Here is a 14,662-nt window from a genome sequence, read left to right on the forward strand (position 1 = left end):
CTTCACCAGCATTCCTGTACAGGCTCAGTATACTTCACCTCACCAGCGTTACGTACACGCCCAGTGTGTTACCTCAATATACTTCACCTCACCAGCATTACTGTACGTGCTCAGTGTGTTACCTCAATATACTTCACCTCACCAGCATTCCTGTACAGGCTCAGTATACTTCACCTCACCAGCGTTATGTACATGCTCAGTGTGTTACCTCAGTATACTTCATCTCACCAGCACTGGTGTACACACTCAGTATATTACCTTGGTATACTTAATCTCACCAGTACTAGGCTACATACTTGGTAGACAGACAAGAGATCATTAGGGTGGCATTATAAATATGGTGTGTAATGATGATTCATTATCAAATGCCTAAATGCTAGGTCATTGATAAATCCCTGAATCTGCATGTATCAGTATCAAGCCTCAAGCTGTAGACGTCCTCTTTGGTGTCTGCAAGAATTTGTGATGTCTCCATGAAATTAGCTTAACTGGGGGTGTGGAAACTGCATTAATATTCATGCTTTATTTTTATGGATTTGGATTGTGCATTTTATTTTATTTTTTAAAAAGATTTTATTTATTTATTTGACAGAGAGAGACACAGCAAGAGAGGGAAACACAAGCAGGGGGAGTGGGAGAGGGAGAAGCAGGCTTCCCGCCGAGCAGGGAGCCTGATGTGGGGCTCGATCCCAGGACCCTGGGATCATGACCTGAGCCAAAGGCAGACGCTTAATGACTGAGCCACTCAGGTGCCCCTGGATTGTGCATTTTAAAAGCAAATATCTGTTTTCTAGTAATAGTTAACACTTGAAGTAAGGTATTAATGAGATCTTAAGAACAAGAGCATTAAGGTAGTAAAAATACAAAAGAGGTGGGTTGTTGATCAGATAGGAGGGACTCTGGCCTTCAGGAAGTACAATTCCTGATGCCCCAGTGTCTTTACGGCCACAGATTTCATAGTACAGACTGAGCAAAAACACTGGGATTTTTGAAGATGGGTTAAACTTTATTGTGGCTATTTTATTCCTGAGTGGAAATTGAACAATTATACCTTTGAAGAAAATGTCTAATGCTACTTTTGTAGGAATTCACTGTCAAGTTGTCAGGTCCCATTTTCCACGTGTGTTTGCTCTGCTTTGACGGACCAGATGGTTTTTGTTAAATTTCAGAGAGTCACTGGACCACACAGAAACATGGTAGCCAAAGTGGCGCTCAGTGTACCCCATCTTTCTTTCTATCCTTTGATTTTCCTTTCATCTTTGTCAGTTTGTACTTGCCCATGTTGTGAGAGGGTTAAGCTTGTGGCAGGGATGCTGAGTCAGTAAACACTCGTGACCCCACAGTGGTTTCATAGACTGGGAGACACTCTGGGGAGGCTCAAAAAAACTATGTTTGGGTTGGGGATGGTGAGTTTTATTTTGAGCTTTAAAACATCTAAAGAAATAGTTATTTCTGTGTAGGATCTATTCTATTGTTTTAATTGTTACATTCAAGAAAAAGATACGTGCTAACAGTTCCTTTCCTGGGAGAAGGGGTCATAATAACCTTGACATTCTAAGGGGGATTTCAAGTATCTTTAAGGAAAGGCTTGTGGTTGATTTGTGTTTTTAAATAGTGTCAAAACTTCAAGTAAAACAATTTTTGTGATCTAATATGAAAGTAACCGAGCAGATTTAAATGTTCTTGCACTTAATGAACAGAAAGTGTAGAGACTGGGACGAAGAACGTGGTTGCAGATCAGAACATCACTCCCCAGTCTCCTTTTCCATTAGTGTTTAGAAAGAGTACAGATTAACTAGACACACTCATGAGGAATTTTGAAGATAAGATGCCCAGAGCCAAATTTCAGTGCAGGTTGAAATAGTAGGTGGAAGCCATCCATTACTATCTAAACTTGAATATTTCTAGTATCTTATAGTGATCAGAAGACTTTTGTTTCTGTATAAAATGAAAGCATTGAAAATGTCACTGAGAATTGGTCTCAGCCAGCAGTTAGCTGTTCAAGCAGCTTTATCTCCTATATCTATTTCCAGATATTTTAAGAAGGCAGTGATAGAAAGTTTTCTGTATTTAAAATAATTATATTAGCATTCATAGTAAATCTCAAGGATCTCACAACCCTGAGGATATTTCTTTGGAATGTCTGTCTTTCTAAAAATTAAACTGTACAGACAGGGTAGATTATTCTTGAAAAGTAGCCTCTGGATGTCAGGTTAGCATTTTGCTTTGAAAAAATTCTAGTAACATACTGTTTTACACTCTTAGAGGGAACTCCCATTCATTAAAAAAAGGGGGGGATTTAAAATTACTTCTTTCATAGTTATCTATAAAAAATTCAAGTAATTTAGAGGAGGATAAAGAAAAAATGACATTTCCAGAAATGCTAGGGTACAGCAGGTGGATGTCCTCACAGACCTCTCTCCGTGTGCGTGAGCACATGCATGTGTGCACATGCCCTCCCTTTGTCCTGTGACTGTGTAACTTCACATACGTGACTGAATGTAGCCAGTGTGCATCTATTCAGCACTGTCCCAGGTATCTTTAGTAGGGTGAGCCCTAGGTTATTCCCTACTGATGCACATTTCCATCATCCCCACTGTCCTGTCTGACCAGCAGACCTGTCAGGGGCCACGTCCCCCCATGCCCAGAACCGTGCTACACTCACGCTCTCATGAACAGTCTTCTCGCTATAATTTATTTCTGTATGCAAATGAAGTTTGTAATTTGTTATAGTCAAGTGTATTTGGATTTTATATTCCTGAAATAGCCATGAATTTTTCAGGACAAAAATGAGAAGATCATAACTTTTAAGTGAAAGTAGCTTTTAAGATCTTACTTGCCTAGAAGATACATCTTTAAAACACAGTATAGTCAATCGCTTATAAACAATATGTATTTATGTAATTCTGTCTGATCACTTTCACAGGATAAATTTATTGAAGTGGAATTCATAAAGGATGGGCACATTTTAATTTATGAAAAAAATCACCAAATTGCCCTTCAGAAGATTACACCTGTTTATACCAACATGAGTGTTTTCCAGTTTTCTGTCACCAGTGTGATAGGATACAAATGGATGTCTCATTTCAGTGTTGCTTCATTTTTATATAGTTTCCAAATCACAAAGTCACCTTATCTTTTGATGCTTTGGTCATTGAAGGCAGGCCTGCACGTGTGCGTTTGTGTCCCTGCATGGGGTGTGTGTGTGTGTGTGTGTGTGTGTTGTGTGTGCATGGATGTGGGACCAGGGGTTTCTTTGTGCATCTGTCTTGTATGCGCACATGTGTGTACGTGTGCACGTGTCTGTTGCATGTGTGCAAACACGCAGCGCCTGCCTGTGTGCATGTATGTGCAGGCGTGTGCTTTCCCACGCATGCAGATGTCCATGTGTGTGCATGCACTGCGTGTTTTCTGCTGTGCTCCAGCTGGTAAACGTCAGGATAATGTTTGATAACTTTTCAAATGCTCTGTAATGTGTGGGCAAAGTAATGTGTTCTAAGGTCCCTGGACCGCTGCTGAGCTTGCTGCGTGCTGCCGGGCAGACCTCTCTGTGGGGGTGCAGTGTTTCTCTCTCTGCTGCCCCGTGGGATCACTGGGCCCTTGAGCAGACCTTATGAGGCCCACGACCCAGATTTCTATTTGGCAGATAATGAAAATGAAGGCATTTCACTGCTTTAACTAAAACTAAACCAGGACTCAGTGGCCATGAGGCGCCACCTGGAGTTTGATAGGTTGGCCCCAACGTGTGGGTGTCGCTGAGTTCTGGGGGAGCCAAGTTGGAGTCACTTGCGGTGTGGGACTTGTGCTTGCTGAGGTGGCTAAAGAAAAAAACCATGATGAAAGCTATTTCTTGAAACTGGAGATAGAAATTTACTTCTGAATCCATTTTTCATTCTTTTTGGTGTGTTGGGAGTACAGTTTTTTTTTTTAATTCCCAAAGTAGGCAGGTCACTCATTTAATATTCAGAATGAAGTAGAACAAAATGCTAAATGAAAATACTTTGAAAACACGTACTCCTCATGGTGTGTCGACTACGAGACTGTAACTGCCCTTGCTTTCTGGTCCGTTTCTCTCGGTTAATGTGGGAAATTTGTGAATATTTTCACCCTGAACATAGGTGAGTCAGGTTTTCAACCATATTAACAAATCTGGAATGGAGAGAAGTAGAAGCTTTTTGTTTTTGTTTGTTGTATGGTAGACAGTCAGTATTAAAAAATACAAAATGAACATGAGCCAAATATTTTTTTACAGTTTTTAAAGCCAACTGGATCATATCATTTTTATACCAACAAAAAACAGAAAATTACTTTTAAAAAGATCTTTGAACCAAGTCCTTTATGAGGCTGTTGAGCTATTCATCACAGGCTTGACTATAGGAAAATGTGATGGGAACATTACTAAAGCCAAAGGGTTTTTAAAATTGGATATAGCATCTGACCTGGACCCAAACAAGAAAGGAAACCATACATTTTCTACATTGTCTTTCCATGATGAATTTAAAAACATTATGGCCAGAAAGCTTGGATATGGGTGTGAAGTGTTTTGAGTGGTGGTATATTTGTTCTTCCTGATGTATCTTTTGCTGAATAGGTTAATTTTAATTAAACCAAACCTTTACTTTTTACTCTGAGAGATTAAGAGATAATAGTTGAGCTGGTTTCTACATCAGGATGATTCCAACTTAATCTAGATACATAAATGCTCATATGTGTTTCCAGTATTGATGAACTTAAAATACTTATAGAGTGGGCACAGTTTCCTTCTATTGTCTCTGCAGATGTCTTGGGGGGGGGATGGAGAGGGAGGCAGATAGTATTCCTGTGGCTGACAGCTTCATGAAACGGAGAATAAGAGATACTCGTTCCCCGCACAAACAATGAATCATGGAACACTACATCTAAAACTAATGATGTAATGTATGGGGATTAACATAACAATAAAAAAACACTAAAAAAAAAAAAAAAGAGATACTCGTTCCCCGACCGAAAACAGAGACTTGTAACTTATTTTCAGAAGAGAATGGAGAGGCATATCCCACCGAGGATACCCGTGGCCTCTGTGTTTCAGATCTCGTTCTTTAGTGTTGTATAGAAGGGGGAAGGAACAGGTCGACACAGGACCTGTGTCCCAGGAAATTTCCTGAATATCCCTTTCCTATCCCCCAATCTTTGTAACGCGCAGAGGAGCCCAGATGCCCCCACAGGGCGTTTAATGTTGAAGGATAAACTTCCTGATGTGCACAGCACCCCCCCTCTCTAGTTAGTACTTTATTTATTTATTTTTTTTATTGTATTTATTTATTTGACAGAGAGAGAGAGAGAAAGAGAGAGAGTATGAGCAGGGGGCGGGGCAGAGGCAGAGGGAGAAGCAGGCTTCCTGCTGAGCAGGGAGCCCGATGCGGGGCTCGATCCCAGGACCCCGGGATCACGACCTGAGACGAAGGCAGACACTTCCCCGGCTGAGCCCCCTGGGCGCCCCTAGCCGGTACTTTAGCAATGTCTCTGTGAGTACGTGGATGTAGTGGATGTAGAAACGCTGCCACTCTTGACCGTACTAGTCACTTTGTGTGGAATTAATCTGAGCCTGTGCTTTGATAGACTGGGTGCTACATGCCGATCGTATCATCTGAACTTAGGCAAAACTCGTCGACCTCAGTCAGATAGGAAGGAGTTGACTTCGTAAACATTAATACAGATACAGCGGGAGTACCATTCCATGCTGTTTGTGAATCGGGATGAGAAGCCTGGAAACCCTGCACTGGTGATTTTGGACCCACTTCACAACTGGGAAGTAGCTTGTGATCAAGTTGTGTTTGTCAACATGCTTCCAAGAACCCTCCTGAATTGCCCTCCGAACTCCAACATTTACCTGTGACTAAGAAGTCATAACCATGACTGCTTAAGGGAGGTTTTTTTAAACTTAAATTGAAATTCCTTTAACTTAAGTATTTAATAAAAAAAAAAAAAATGCTGTTACCAGAAAGCCAAGTGCACATGGCTGTGGGATTTAGGATGGAGCCACGGGGGACCCACGTGGTTAAATGCGGTGCGTTGCACAAGCATACATGGGTAAGCTGCGTTTTCACCCAGTCACACTGTCAGTAGATGTGGTGCTCTGCCCTTCAGTCGTGCAGAGGAGAGGTAACGTCAGGGTGTTGGTACCGGGAAGGGGGGTGAAAAAGACTGAACACAGGTATATTTTTAGAAAATTATCCTAGTAAGTGATTGTCATTAAGGGGCTCCGGGGCCTCCGTGGTGCAGAAGGAGAAGTGGCTGGACTTCAAGCCCCTTGCCCCAGGCCAGCTCTGCTGTGCAAGTCTCATACCGGGGTTTCCTATAAATGGTGACTCTTCATACTCCATCATTACCCGTGGCTACGCAGGATACTGCAGAGCTGCTGGTTGCCATGACAACACGGGCAGTTTGTGTGCAGATAACATTCATCGTGAGTCTTTTCTGTTGTGTAATTACAGATAGTTATTGAGGAGAGCTTGGAGCTTCCTGATTCCTCAAGTACCATAGGTAATTTACAGGCAGATGTGGTTCTTCCTGCAGCAACACTCGAGGCCCCTTGCACCACAGTCGCCTGGGTGTTGTTGAGAACACAGCCTTGGGGCCCAGGACTTTGCAGCCGGAGACTTAGACGTCTGTGGGCTCACAAACATTGACAGGAGCCTTGATGCTTGGAGGCCAAGGTGCTATTTAGGTGTCAGCTGGGACTGAAGCGGTTTACACGCCACAATTGAACAAAGCAGCAGAGAGTGGCCAGAGTATGCTAACCAGCTGGCTTCTGAACAACCGTTTCACACTTGGAAGGATTTCCTGTGGTTGAGTTCAGCTGTATGGAATATTTTCTCTAGTCGGCAGCGAAGTCAGTGATGACTGCTAGCAGTTCTTCCGCTAGTATTTATTGAGCACTTACTGTGTTGCCACATACTGGACAAGACCCTGGCGAAGAGCGGGCTGAGCTGGACCCTTGGGGTCCCTGTTTTCACAGAACACAGAGTCTGTTCCAGGGGTTGGCAAACTCTGGCCCATGGGCCAAGTCAGGCCCGTCAGCTTGCATCCTGTTCACGAGCTTAGAATGGGTTTTGCGTTTTCAAATGGTTGAAGAAAAATCAAGGAGAGGAATAGTATTTTGTGACATGTGAAAATCATAAGTTCAGATTTCAGCATCCCAAAATGTTGCGAGAACACAGCCGTGCTTGTGCGCTGTACGTGCTAACCTGTGACTGCTTTTCAGTTCAGTAGGAGAGTTGAGTGGTGCAGGCATCTACCCTGTGTCCTCAGAGCCTAAAATATTTAGCATCTGGCCCTTCACCGAGGTTTGTCGACTGCTGCTCTATCCCTGTGGCAGGAAGAATTCCCTGGATATTGGGGATCCCTAGGAGAGTCTGATGCCCTTTTGTGTAATCACAGACTGGGGGACATGGATTTGGTCAACTCTAGCAGCACAGATCTGGGATCTATGGAGAAGACTCCTGGACCTCTGATCGCACGCTTGTTTCATTGGGTACTAGGTGTGCTGGGATGCTGTTTCCACAAGCTCATTTTTTGCTAAAATACATTTCTGCAGCTGAAAAAGCTGGGTCTCTAAGGAACATTGAAAATTCCAGGCCACTCAGTCCTGAGTGTTTGTTCCTGTCATGGTGCTTGGGCATCCCTGTCAGTAATCAGCTGGGCATCAAAGGTTACTCATACCTTCTTTCAGCCAAAACCACAGTAAGGTCCTGAGTGCGGCTGAATTACCTGATTCATGTTTTCTCTGTGTCATCCACCTAGCCTCATCCAGTTTGCTCAGACTCAGCAGTTGTTGGTGACGGTGGGAAGAATCCCTTAATCAAGAAGATGTTTAAGATTTTCTATTATTTTTCCCTATAAGGAAAGCAGCCCCTTGGGCATCTGTCGTGTGTTTGACAGCATCTTACTTTAGTCTCACATTTGTAACACACCTTCAGCCGTGTGATTATTGTCCTTTGAAAATGGTTACAACAACTTTGGCCATGTGATGCAGAGGCTCTCCCGATTATTTGTAGACATTGACCAAAATTATCCCTATGCTGCCGGGTGATGGGAACAGTTACCAGAACTCACTGGGCTGTATCTGAGCTGCACACGGTCGCAGAGAGGCCTTTCCTGAGAGGTCTTGCGTCCTGCAAGTAGACAACGCATACAGGTCTTCAAAGCCTGAGAAAGAATTGGGTCTGAAATAGCCTGCAGATATTTAAAAGCTTTATTTTTGTTTTTCTGACCTTGCTGTTAAGAGCAATCTGCTTCTTTATGTTATAAACAGAATAGCATTTAATTTCTGTTCAAGTGGCTTTTTCTCAAGCCACTTTCAGTGTCTTGGTTTGGCTGACAGGCACAATTGAAACAGTGTGTGGATGTCACCTAGGAAATCGCGAGTCTCACGGTGCCGCCCTGACCAGAGGCTGCAATGCTTCATTCATTTCTTCAGTGAAATACTAAATCTCTAAATTGTAACAGGGAAGTGTCAGAAAGCAAGCCCATAAGGTTAGCAAGTGTGGGAGCATCTTATGGCAAACGTTTGGTCTTGAGGAACTGTGGGGAGAGGCCACATGCATTCAGGGTCTCTTGTTGGTGTGAGCTCCCCCAGCGGGGCCCACGGCCTGCAGGTGTGGGAAGCAGGCACCTGCCCCCCCCGGGAGTGCCCAGGGCAGCCAAGGTCCAGGCACAGAACCCTGTGCTGTCAGACAGCTGCAGGAGAACCCATGTTTGTCACCAGATTTTGAATCGATTTATTTTCTAAGTCTCTAAACAAACAAAAGGGGTTAGATTCTGACAAAGAGTGAAGTACTTCATAGGCTGATGTTGAGAGCACAGAGAGGGAAAACCATCTTCCTGCACAAATGTGGAATCCCCAGTCGCCGGGAGAGGGCAGTTGTCCCGGAGTCCCCACTCCACACCCCTCTCTTTAAGGGCTCCCCGGGTTGAGCTGCAGGTATTTAAAGGGAGACCCAGAGACGAGAGTATTCCCGCTCTGCTTCCTTGAGGGAAGGTCTGGAATAATACGTAGTGAGCACTGAAATTATGCTTTGTTACGTGAAGTGTTGGTTGTCTAGTTCCCATAAATTGTATGTCACCTGTTAAAACAACCCTAACCCCGTGGATGGTTTTACAAGACTTGTAACCTGATAGAGGTTGATATTTTATTTGAATTTACACAGATTTGTGATTTAATGATCAGACTGATATTTGGGATCAGCAGTTTTAGTAGCACATCCAAAATATTTTGGAGTTAACGTGATAGAGCATGGAGCTGGAAGCTTTTGTTTTTATTCTCTTTAGGAGAATATAAGTTTCCCAGGGGGTGAAAAAAACTGCAGCCTTCTTGGCCTTTAACCCCTTCTCTTCCCCGATTCCAACAGTCCGTCAAGGTGCTCATTTATGTAGAGAGCAGTGCATGACAGGATGTCCATGTTGCAAGAACGTTTGCCCCAAATCAGGAATAGCTGACCCCGAGAGTCCCGTGCACGCTCCCTGTGTGCATGCAGATGCACAAGTGTCCTTCTCAGTGGTGCTGGGTTTCAGGAGGGAGCCGCTGTAGTTCTCATGTGTGGCTGTGGGTCTTGTGAAAAATGAGGGTCCACAAGCTACACCAGAGTTGTGCCCCCCCCCCCAAAGACTCTAAACCTGGAGTCCAGGAAAGGTCCTCACGTGGTAAGCTCCACACCTGCACCAGGGTGCTCGGTTTCGGCCACATGTCCCAGCCAACTGAGGAACGAGCGGATGCGTGAGTGAACAAAGAGATACAGAGCACAGGGACCTTCCCTCAGAAATCTCAGCTCGTGTGCTCGCTGGTTGAAGCCCAGCTGCGTTTCCCAAAAGTTCACCAGTGTCTCTGGGTATGGACAGGCTTGAAAACTGCTCTGTTACTGGTATCCCTCAGAAGCTGTGTGCACAGGTCATACGTTAGTCGAGCACAACAGAAGCAGTAATTGTGTCAGAGTCCAGGTGAGAAGTGGAAAGAAGGGGCCAGGGTTATTTTTTATTATTTTTCTAAATTTTATTTTAAGTCATCTCTGCACGCATCGTGGGGCTCAAACTCACGACCCCAAGATCAAGAGTTGCATGCTCTTCCGACTGAGCCAGCCAGGCACCCTGGGAAGGGACCACATCTCCAGGAAAGAACGTGTTTGTCCATTTTCCATTCAGATAATGTCGTGTGTGTGTGGGTGATCAGTTCACTCACGCCACAGTGAAGAATTCTTAGTTACCTGAGAAATGTTTGCTCCTTCCTCCAGTCTGTGACCATAGTAGGATGACTTCCTGCACGTACAGCTCTTTGGGAGCAGTGACTCCAGTGGGCAGAGGCCCGTCCTCTGGGGGCCCGAGGGGGTGAAGGCTCGGGACGTCCTGGCCACAGCTAGTCAGTCGTGTGAGGTGCTGCCTCTGTAGGGTAGGGGTCTGCTGGGAGGCCTCAGCCTCGACAGAGGAAACGGGACATTCGTCTTTGTTTGCTCGCTGTCTAGGAAGGACATGAAAGGGAGAATCCTGTCTTTTTCTCTTCACGTGAATTTAGATTTTCTGAGACATAAATTGAAAAAATTAGCTCTTTAGGTCAGGCTGATAGAAATTGGAGTTCTTACTGCACAGACTCCATAACCCTTGAAAACAGATAAGCAGGTGTGCAGCTGTACTGTAGAATTCGTAGATGACATGGACTTCAGTAACCTTTCAAATGAAGAATAATGTGTGTTGAAATTTACCCTTCAATATTACTAATTTAAAATGTTCCCTAAAGGGTTTTGGACAACTTTTTTTTTTTTTTTTTTTTGGTGAAACAAGTGATTCTACATCATGTCATTATTATGTCATCATTTGTTTTATCTGAAAATGGTTGAAGTTCTGAATATCAAGAAAAAATGCATAATTCTCTAAGGTATTATGTCAAATACAACAACTTCCATTTTATTGTCACATTAAATGCTATGCACGTTTCAAAGATTTCTTTGTATCAAATACGTTGGAAATAGTGCCTCTTTTGATAGTCTTTGCATACCGTAATCTTTTATGTATAAAAGTCTTTTACATGAATACAGACCTGTAAATAATCACATTTTATATCTGGCCTTTTCTATTTTTAACAGAGCATCAAGAAGAAAAACACAAACAAACAGGAGATGAGCACATACTTGCGGTTCATCGTCTCCCGCATGAAGGAGAGGGTAAGTCCTACGGAGGGTCTCAGGACCTCCCAGAGTGTGCTCCAGTCCTGTCCCTTCCTGACCAGGGAGTAAGGGACACGGAACCACTTACAGCAGCATGAAGGGTGCAGAATGCTGCTGCCGAAGCTCCTTTGTACATAAGAGGCTTGTTTTGACGGGCATTTCTTTAGCTGCATTAGATTAGATCGTCACTGCTTCTCTCTGCTGATACATTTCTGTTGGTTCATCTTTTATTTTTCAAAACCTTTAATTGAAGTGTAGTGGGCATGCAGTATTCTATTAGTGGCAGGTGTACAACACCATGATTTGACATTTGTCTACATAACTCAATGCTCCCCACTAAGAATAGTCACACAGTGTCATGACAGTGTTATTAGCTGTGTTCCCCATGCTGCCCCGTTTGTCCTCGTGACTTACCTATTTTACAAGTGGAAGTTTGCACCTATTTTCCTATCCATCCCTGACCCTCCCTGTCTCTGGCAACCACCAGTTCTCTGTATTTAAGAATCTGTTTCTTTTGGTTGGTTGGTTGGTTGGTTGGTTGTTTAGATCCCATGTACAGGTGAAATCATATGGTATTTGTCTTTCTCTGACTGGCTTATTCCGCTTAGCATAACACCCTCTAAAAACACCCTCTACTTCTATAAGTGTCAATGCAAATGGTAGGTATTCATCCTTTCTGATGGCTGAGTAATATTCCATTGTATATATGGACCACATCTTCTTTATGCATTCATCTGTTGAAGGGCATCTCGGCTTCTTCCACAGTTTGGCTATTGTGAACATTGCTGCTATGAACATTGAGGGGCATGTGCCTCTTCTTTTCACTACATCTGTATCTTTGGGGTAAATATCTAGTAGTGCAATCACTGGATCATAGGGTAGCTCTATTTTTAATGTCTTAAGGAACCTCCATACTGTTTTCCAGAGTGGCTGCACCAGCTTATATTCCCGCCAACAGTGTAGGAGGGTTCCCCTTTCTCCGCATCCCTGCCAACATTTGTTGTTCCCTGTCTTGTTAATTTTAGCTATTCTAACTGGTGTAAGGTGGTATCTCTTTGTGGTTTTGATTTGAATTTCCCTGATGGCTAATGATGTGGAGCATTTTTTCATGTGTCTATTAGCCATTTGGATGTCTTCTTTTAAGAAATGTCTGTTCATGTCTTCTGCCCATTTCTTAACTGGATTACTTGTTTTTTTGGGTGTTGAGTTTGATAAGTTCTTTATAGATTTTGGATACTAATTCTTTATCAGATATGTCATTTGGAAATATCTTCTCCCATTCTGTGGGTTGCCTCCTTGTTTTGTTGACTGTTTCCTTTGCTGTGCAGAAGCTTTTTATCTTGATGAAGTCCCAAAAGTTCATTTTTGCTTTTGTTTCCCTTGCCTCAGGGGACATATCCAAAAAATATTGCAAAGTTGATGTGCAAAAGTTTACTGCCTATGTTTTCTTCCAGGATTTATATAATTTCAGATCTCACATTTGGGTCTTTACTCCATTTTGAGTTTATGTTTATATGTGGTGTAAGAAAGTGTCCAATTTTGGGGCGCCTGGGTGGCTCAGTCGGTTAAGTGTCTGCCTTCGGCTCAGGTCATGATCCCAGGGTCCTGGAATTGAGTCCTGCATCGGGCTTCCTGCTCAGCGGGAACCCTGCTTCTCCCTCTACCTGCTGCTCCTCCCTGTCCCCCCGCTGCTTGTGCTCTCTTGATCTCTCTCTCTCAAATAAATAAATAAAATCTTCAAAAAAAAAAGAAGTGTCCAATTTTCCCAGCACCCTTTAATGATGCTCCACATCATTAGCCATCAGGGAAATTCAAATTCAAATCAAAAGTGGTCCTTTCGTCCTTCTCCCTGTTGTATATTCCTGCCTCCTTTGTTGTAGAAACATTAATATTTTTACATTTTTAATTCCATTTATCAAAATGAACATTTTCATTGATACTGTCTAAAACGAAGTGGAATTTTCCAAAATGTTCTTTCTATCAAAACCCTAAAAATGTCACATTAAACTATATAGTACATGCACATTTTTCTGGTAAGTTCTATTGTTGAGAAATTGTTTTCACTTGTCTCTCTCGGGCTGTGTTTGAAAGTGATGTATCTGCTGACCTTTCAGGCCATAGACCTTAATAAGAAGGGCAAGGACAACAAGCACCCGATGTATCGGAGGCTGGTGCACTCGGCGGTCGACGTCCCCACCATACAGGAGGTAAAGCCAGGCCCTTGGTCCTGTTTCCGATACACCCAGAGCTCCCAGGTGATTCAGCAGCTCCCAACTGCACATGATGCTGGTGCCATTCCTCCCTGAGGGAGTGCCTGCCCATCCTCTTCCTAAAACATAAGCGGCAGGACCCCTGTCGGGGGCATTGCTGCTGCATAGATGCCGTGTACCTGCTCTGTGCACACATCGGGCATCCTCGGGAAACGGCCTGGTGTGAAGCCCCCCGTCGCTTCTTGAGAGGCAGTGTAGTCGGGTCACCTTAATGTTTCAGATTTGAGGATCCCCATCTGGACGTGGTTTCTTAGCCTGAGCACCTGCTGCTCAGAGGCCCTGTCAAGGGGACATCAAAGCGTAGGACTGGGGTCCCGGGGAGCAGTGACTTGAGCCTCAGCAACACAAAGATTATAACCAGGAAACCTAACTGTTCTTGGAGTTCTTAATTTTACCTTTCCTAGCCAAGGATTGTTGATGGGTTTGTTAATATGTAATTATAAGTTGCAATAAAATCCAGTTAAAACATTTAACATGTTTCTACTTAGGGTTGCTGAATTACTAATTCTGTACTTGACGTGTCATTTTGAATGTAAGACCTTGTGGTTGGCCATAATAGTTTATAGGGAGACCATAGGAATAATTCTAAGTCATTTTACAAGTTTCTTAATCCCTTGGCCGCTGGGAAAGACTGAAGGGGTAGTAGTTCAGTACAAGAGGGGGAATGAAGGTTGGTCCGTATAAAGTGGCCAGCAGAGCCTGGAACAAAACAAGGAGTTTTCACCTGACCTCCTGCCCCCAGGTTTCGTGTCCTCAAGCAAAGCCTCTTTTCCTAGACCCTAATGTCCTGAGGACACTGAAGAGCCCAGCTGCCCTTCCTGCCCCCTTCATGCCCCCACCTTTGCTCGGCTTCTTCTTCTCCTGAGGGCACCTCCATGCTTCCCCTAGTCGGGTCCTGTCTGATCGTAGAGAACACCAGCTGGGCTGACGGTGTCTTAGCTTTGTGCTTAGCAAGTGCCGTCCATGAACAAACAGCACTGTAAGGAAAAGAAAGAGGAAGACATGACTTTATATTTTCAGGAGCTTGCAGTATAGACCAAAGTCGAGGCCACGATGGTGCAAACGTTGGAAATCACAGAGTTGCTTTGAGAATGCTGGTTGTGTATCAGATCACCGGGGAGCTGTAGACCACACCAGTGCCTGGGCGGACCGAGCCCAGGGCACTCAGAAATTCAGAGTGGGGCTCAGATGCCAGTATTT

The 14,662-nt window shown here is 43.8% G+C and overlaps 1 protein-coding gene across 13 annotated transcripts in view; it reads left to right on the plus strand.

The window, feature by feature from the left end:
* ZMYND11 (zinc finger MYND-type containing 11) overlaps window positions 1–14,662 on the plus strand; it is a 128,560-nt gene that overhangs the window by 94,285 nt on the left and 19,613 nt on the right. For all 13 annotated transcript variants that reach the window (XM_032425990.1, XM_032425993.1, XM_032425991.1 and 10 more), the window contains 2 exons: window positions 11,112–11,189; window positions 13,307–13,399. In XM_032425990.1, the coding sequence (XP_032281881.1) occupies window positions 11,112–11,189; window positions 13,307–13,399 (171 nt within the window). The remainder of the gene's footprint in view (window positions 1–11,111; window positions 11,190–13,306; window positions 13,400–14,662) is intronic.

This window comes from Phoca vitulina, unplaced genomic scaffold (assembly GCF_004348235.1).
Source record: "Phoca vitulina isolate PV1807 unplaced genomic scaffold, GSC_HSeal_1.0 scaffold33, whole genome shotgun sequence".
Taxonomy (NCBI): Eukaryota; Metazoa; Chordata; class Mammalia; order Carnivora; family Phocidae; genus Phoca; species Phoca vitulina.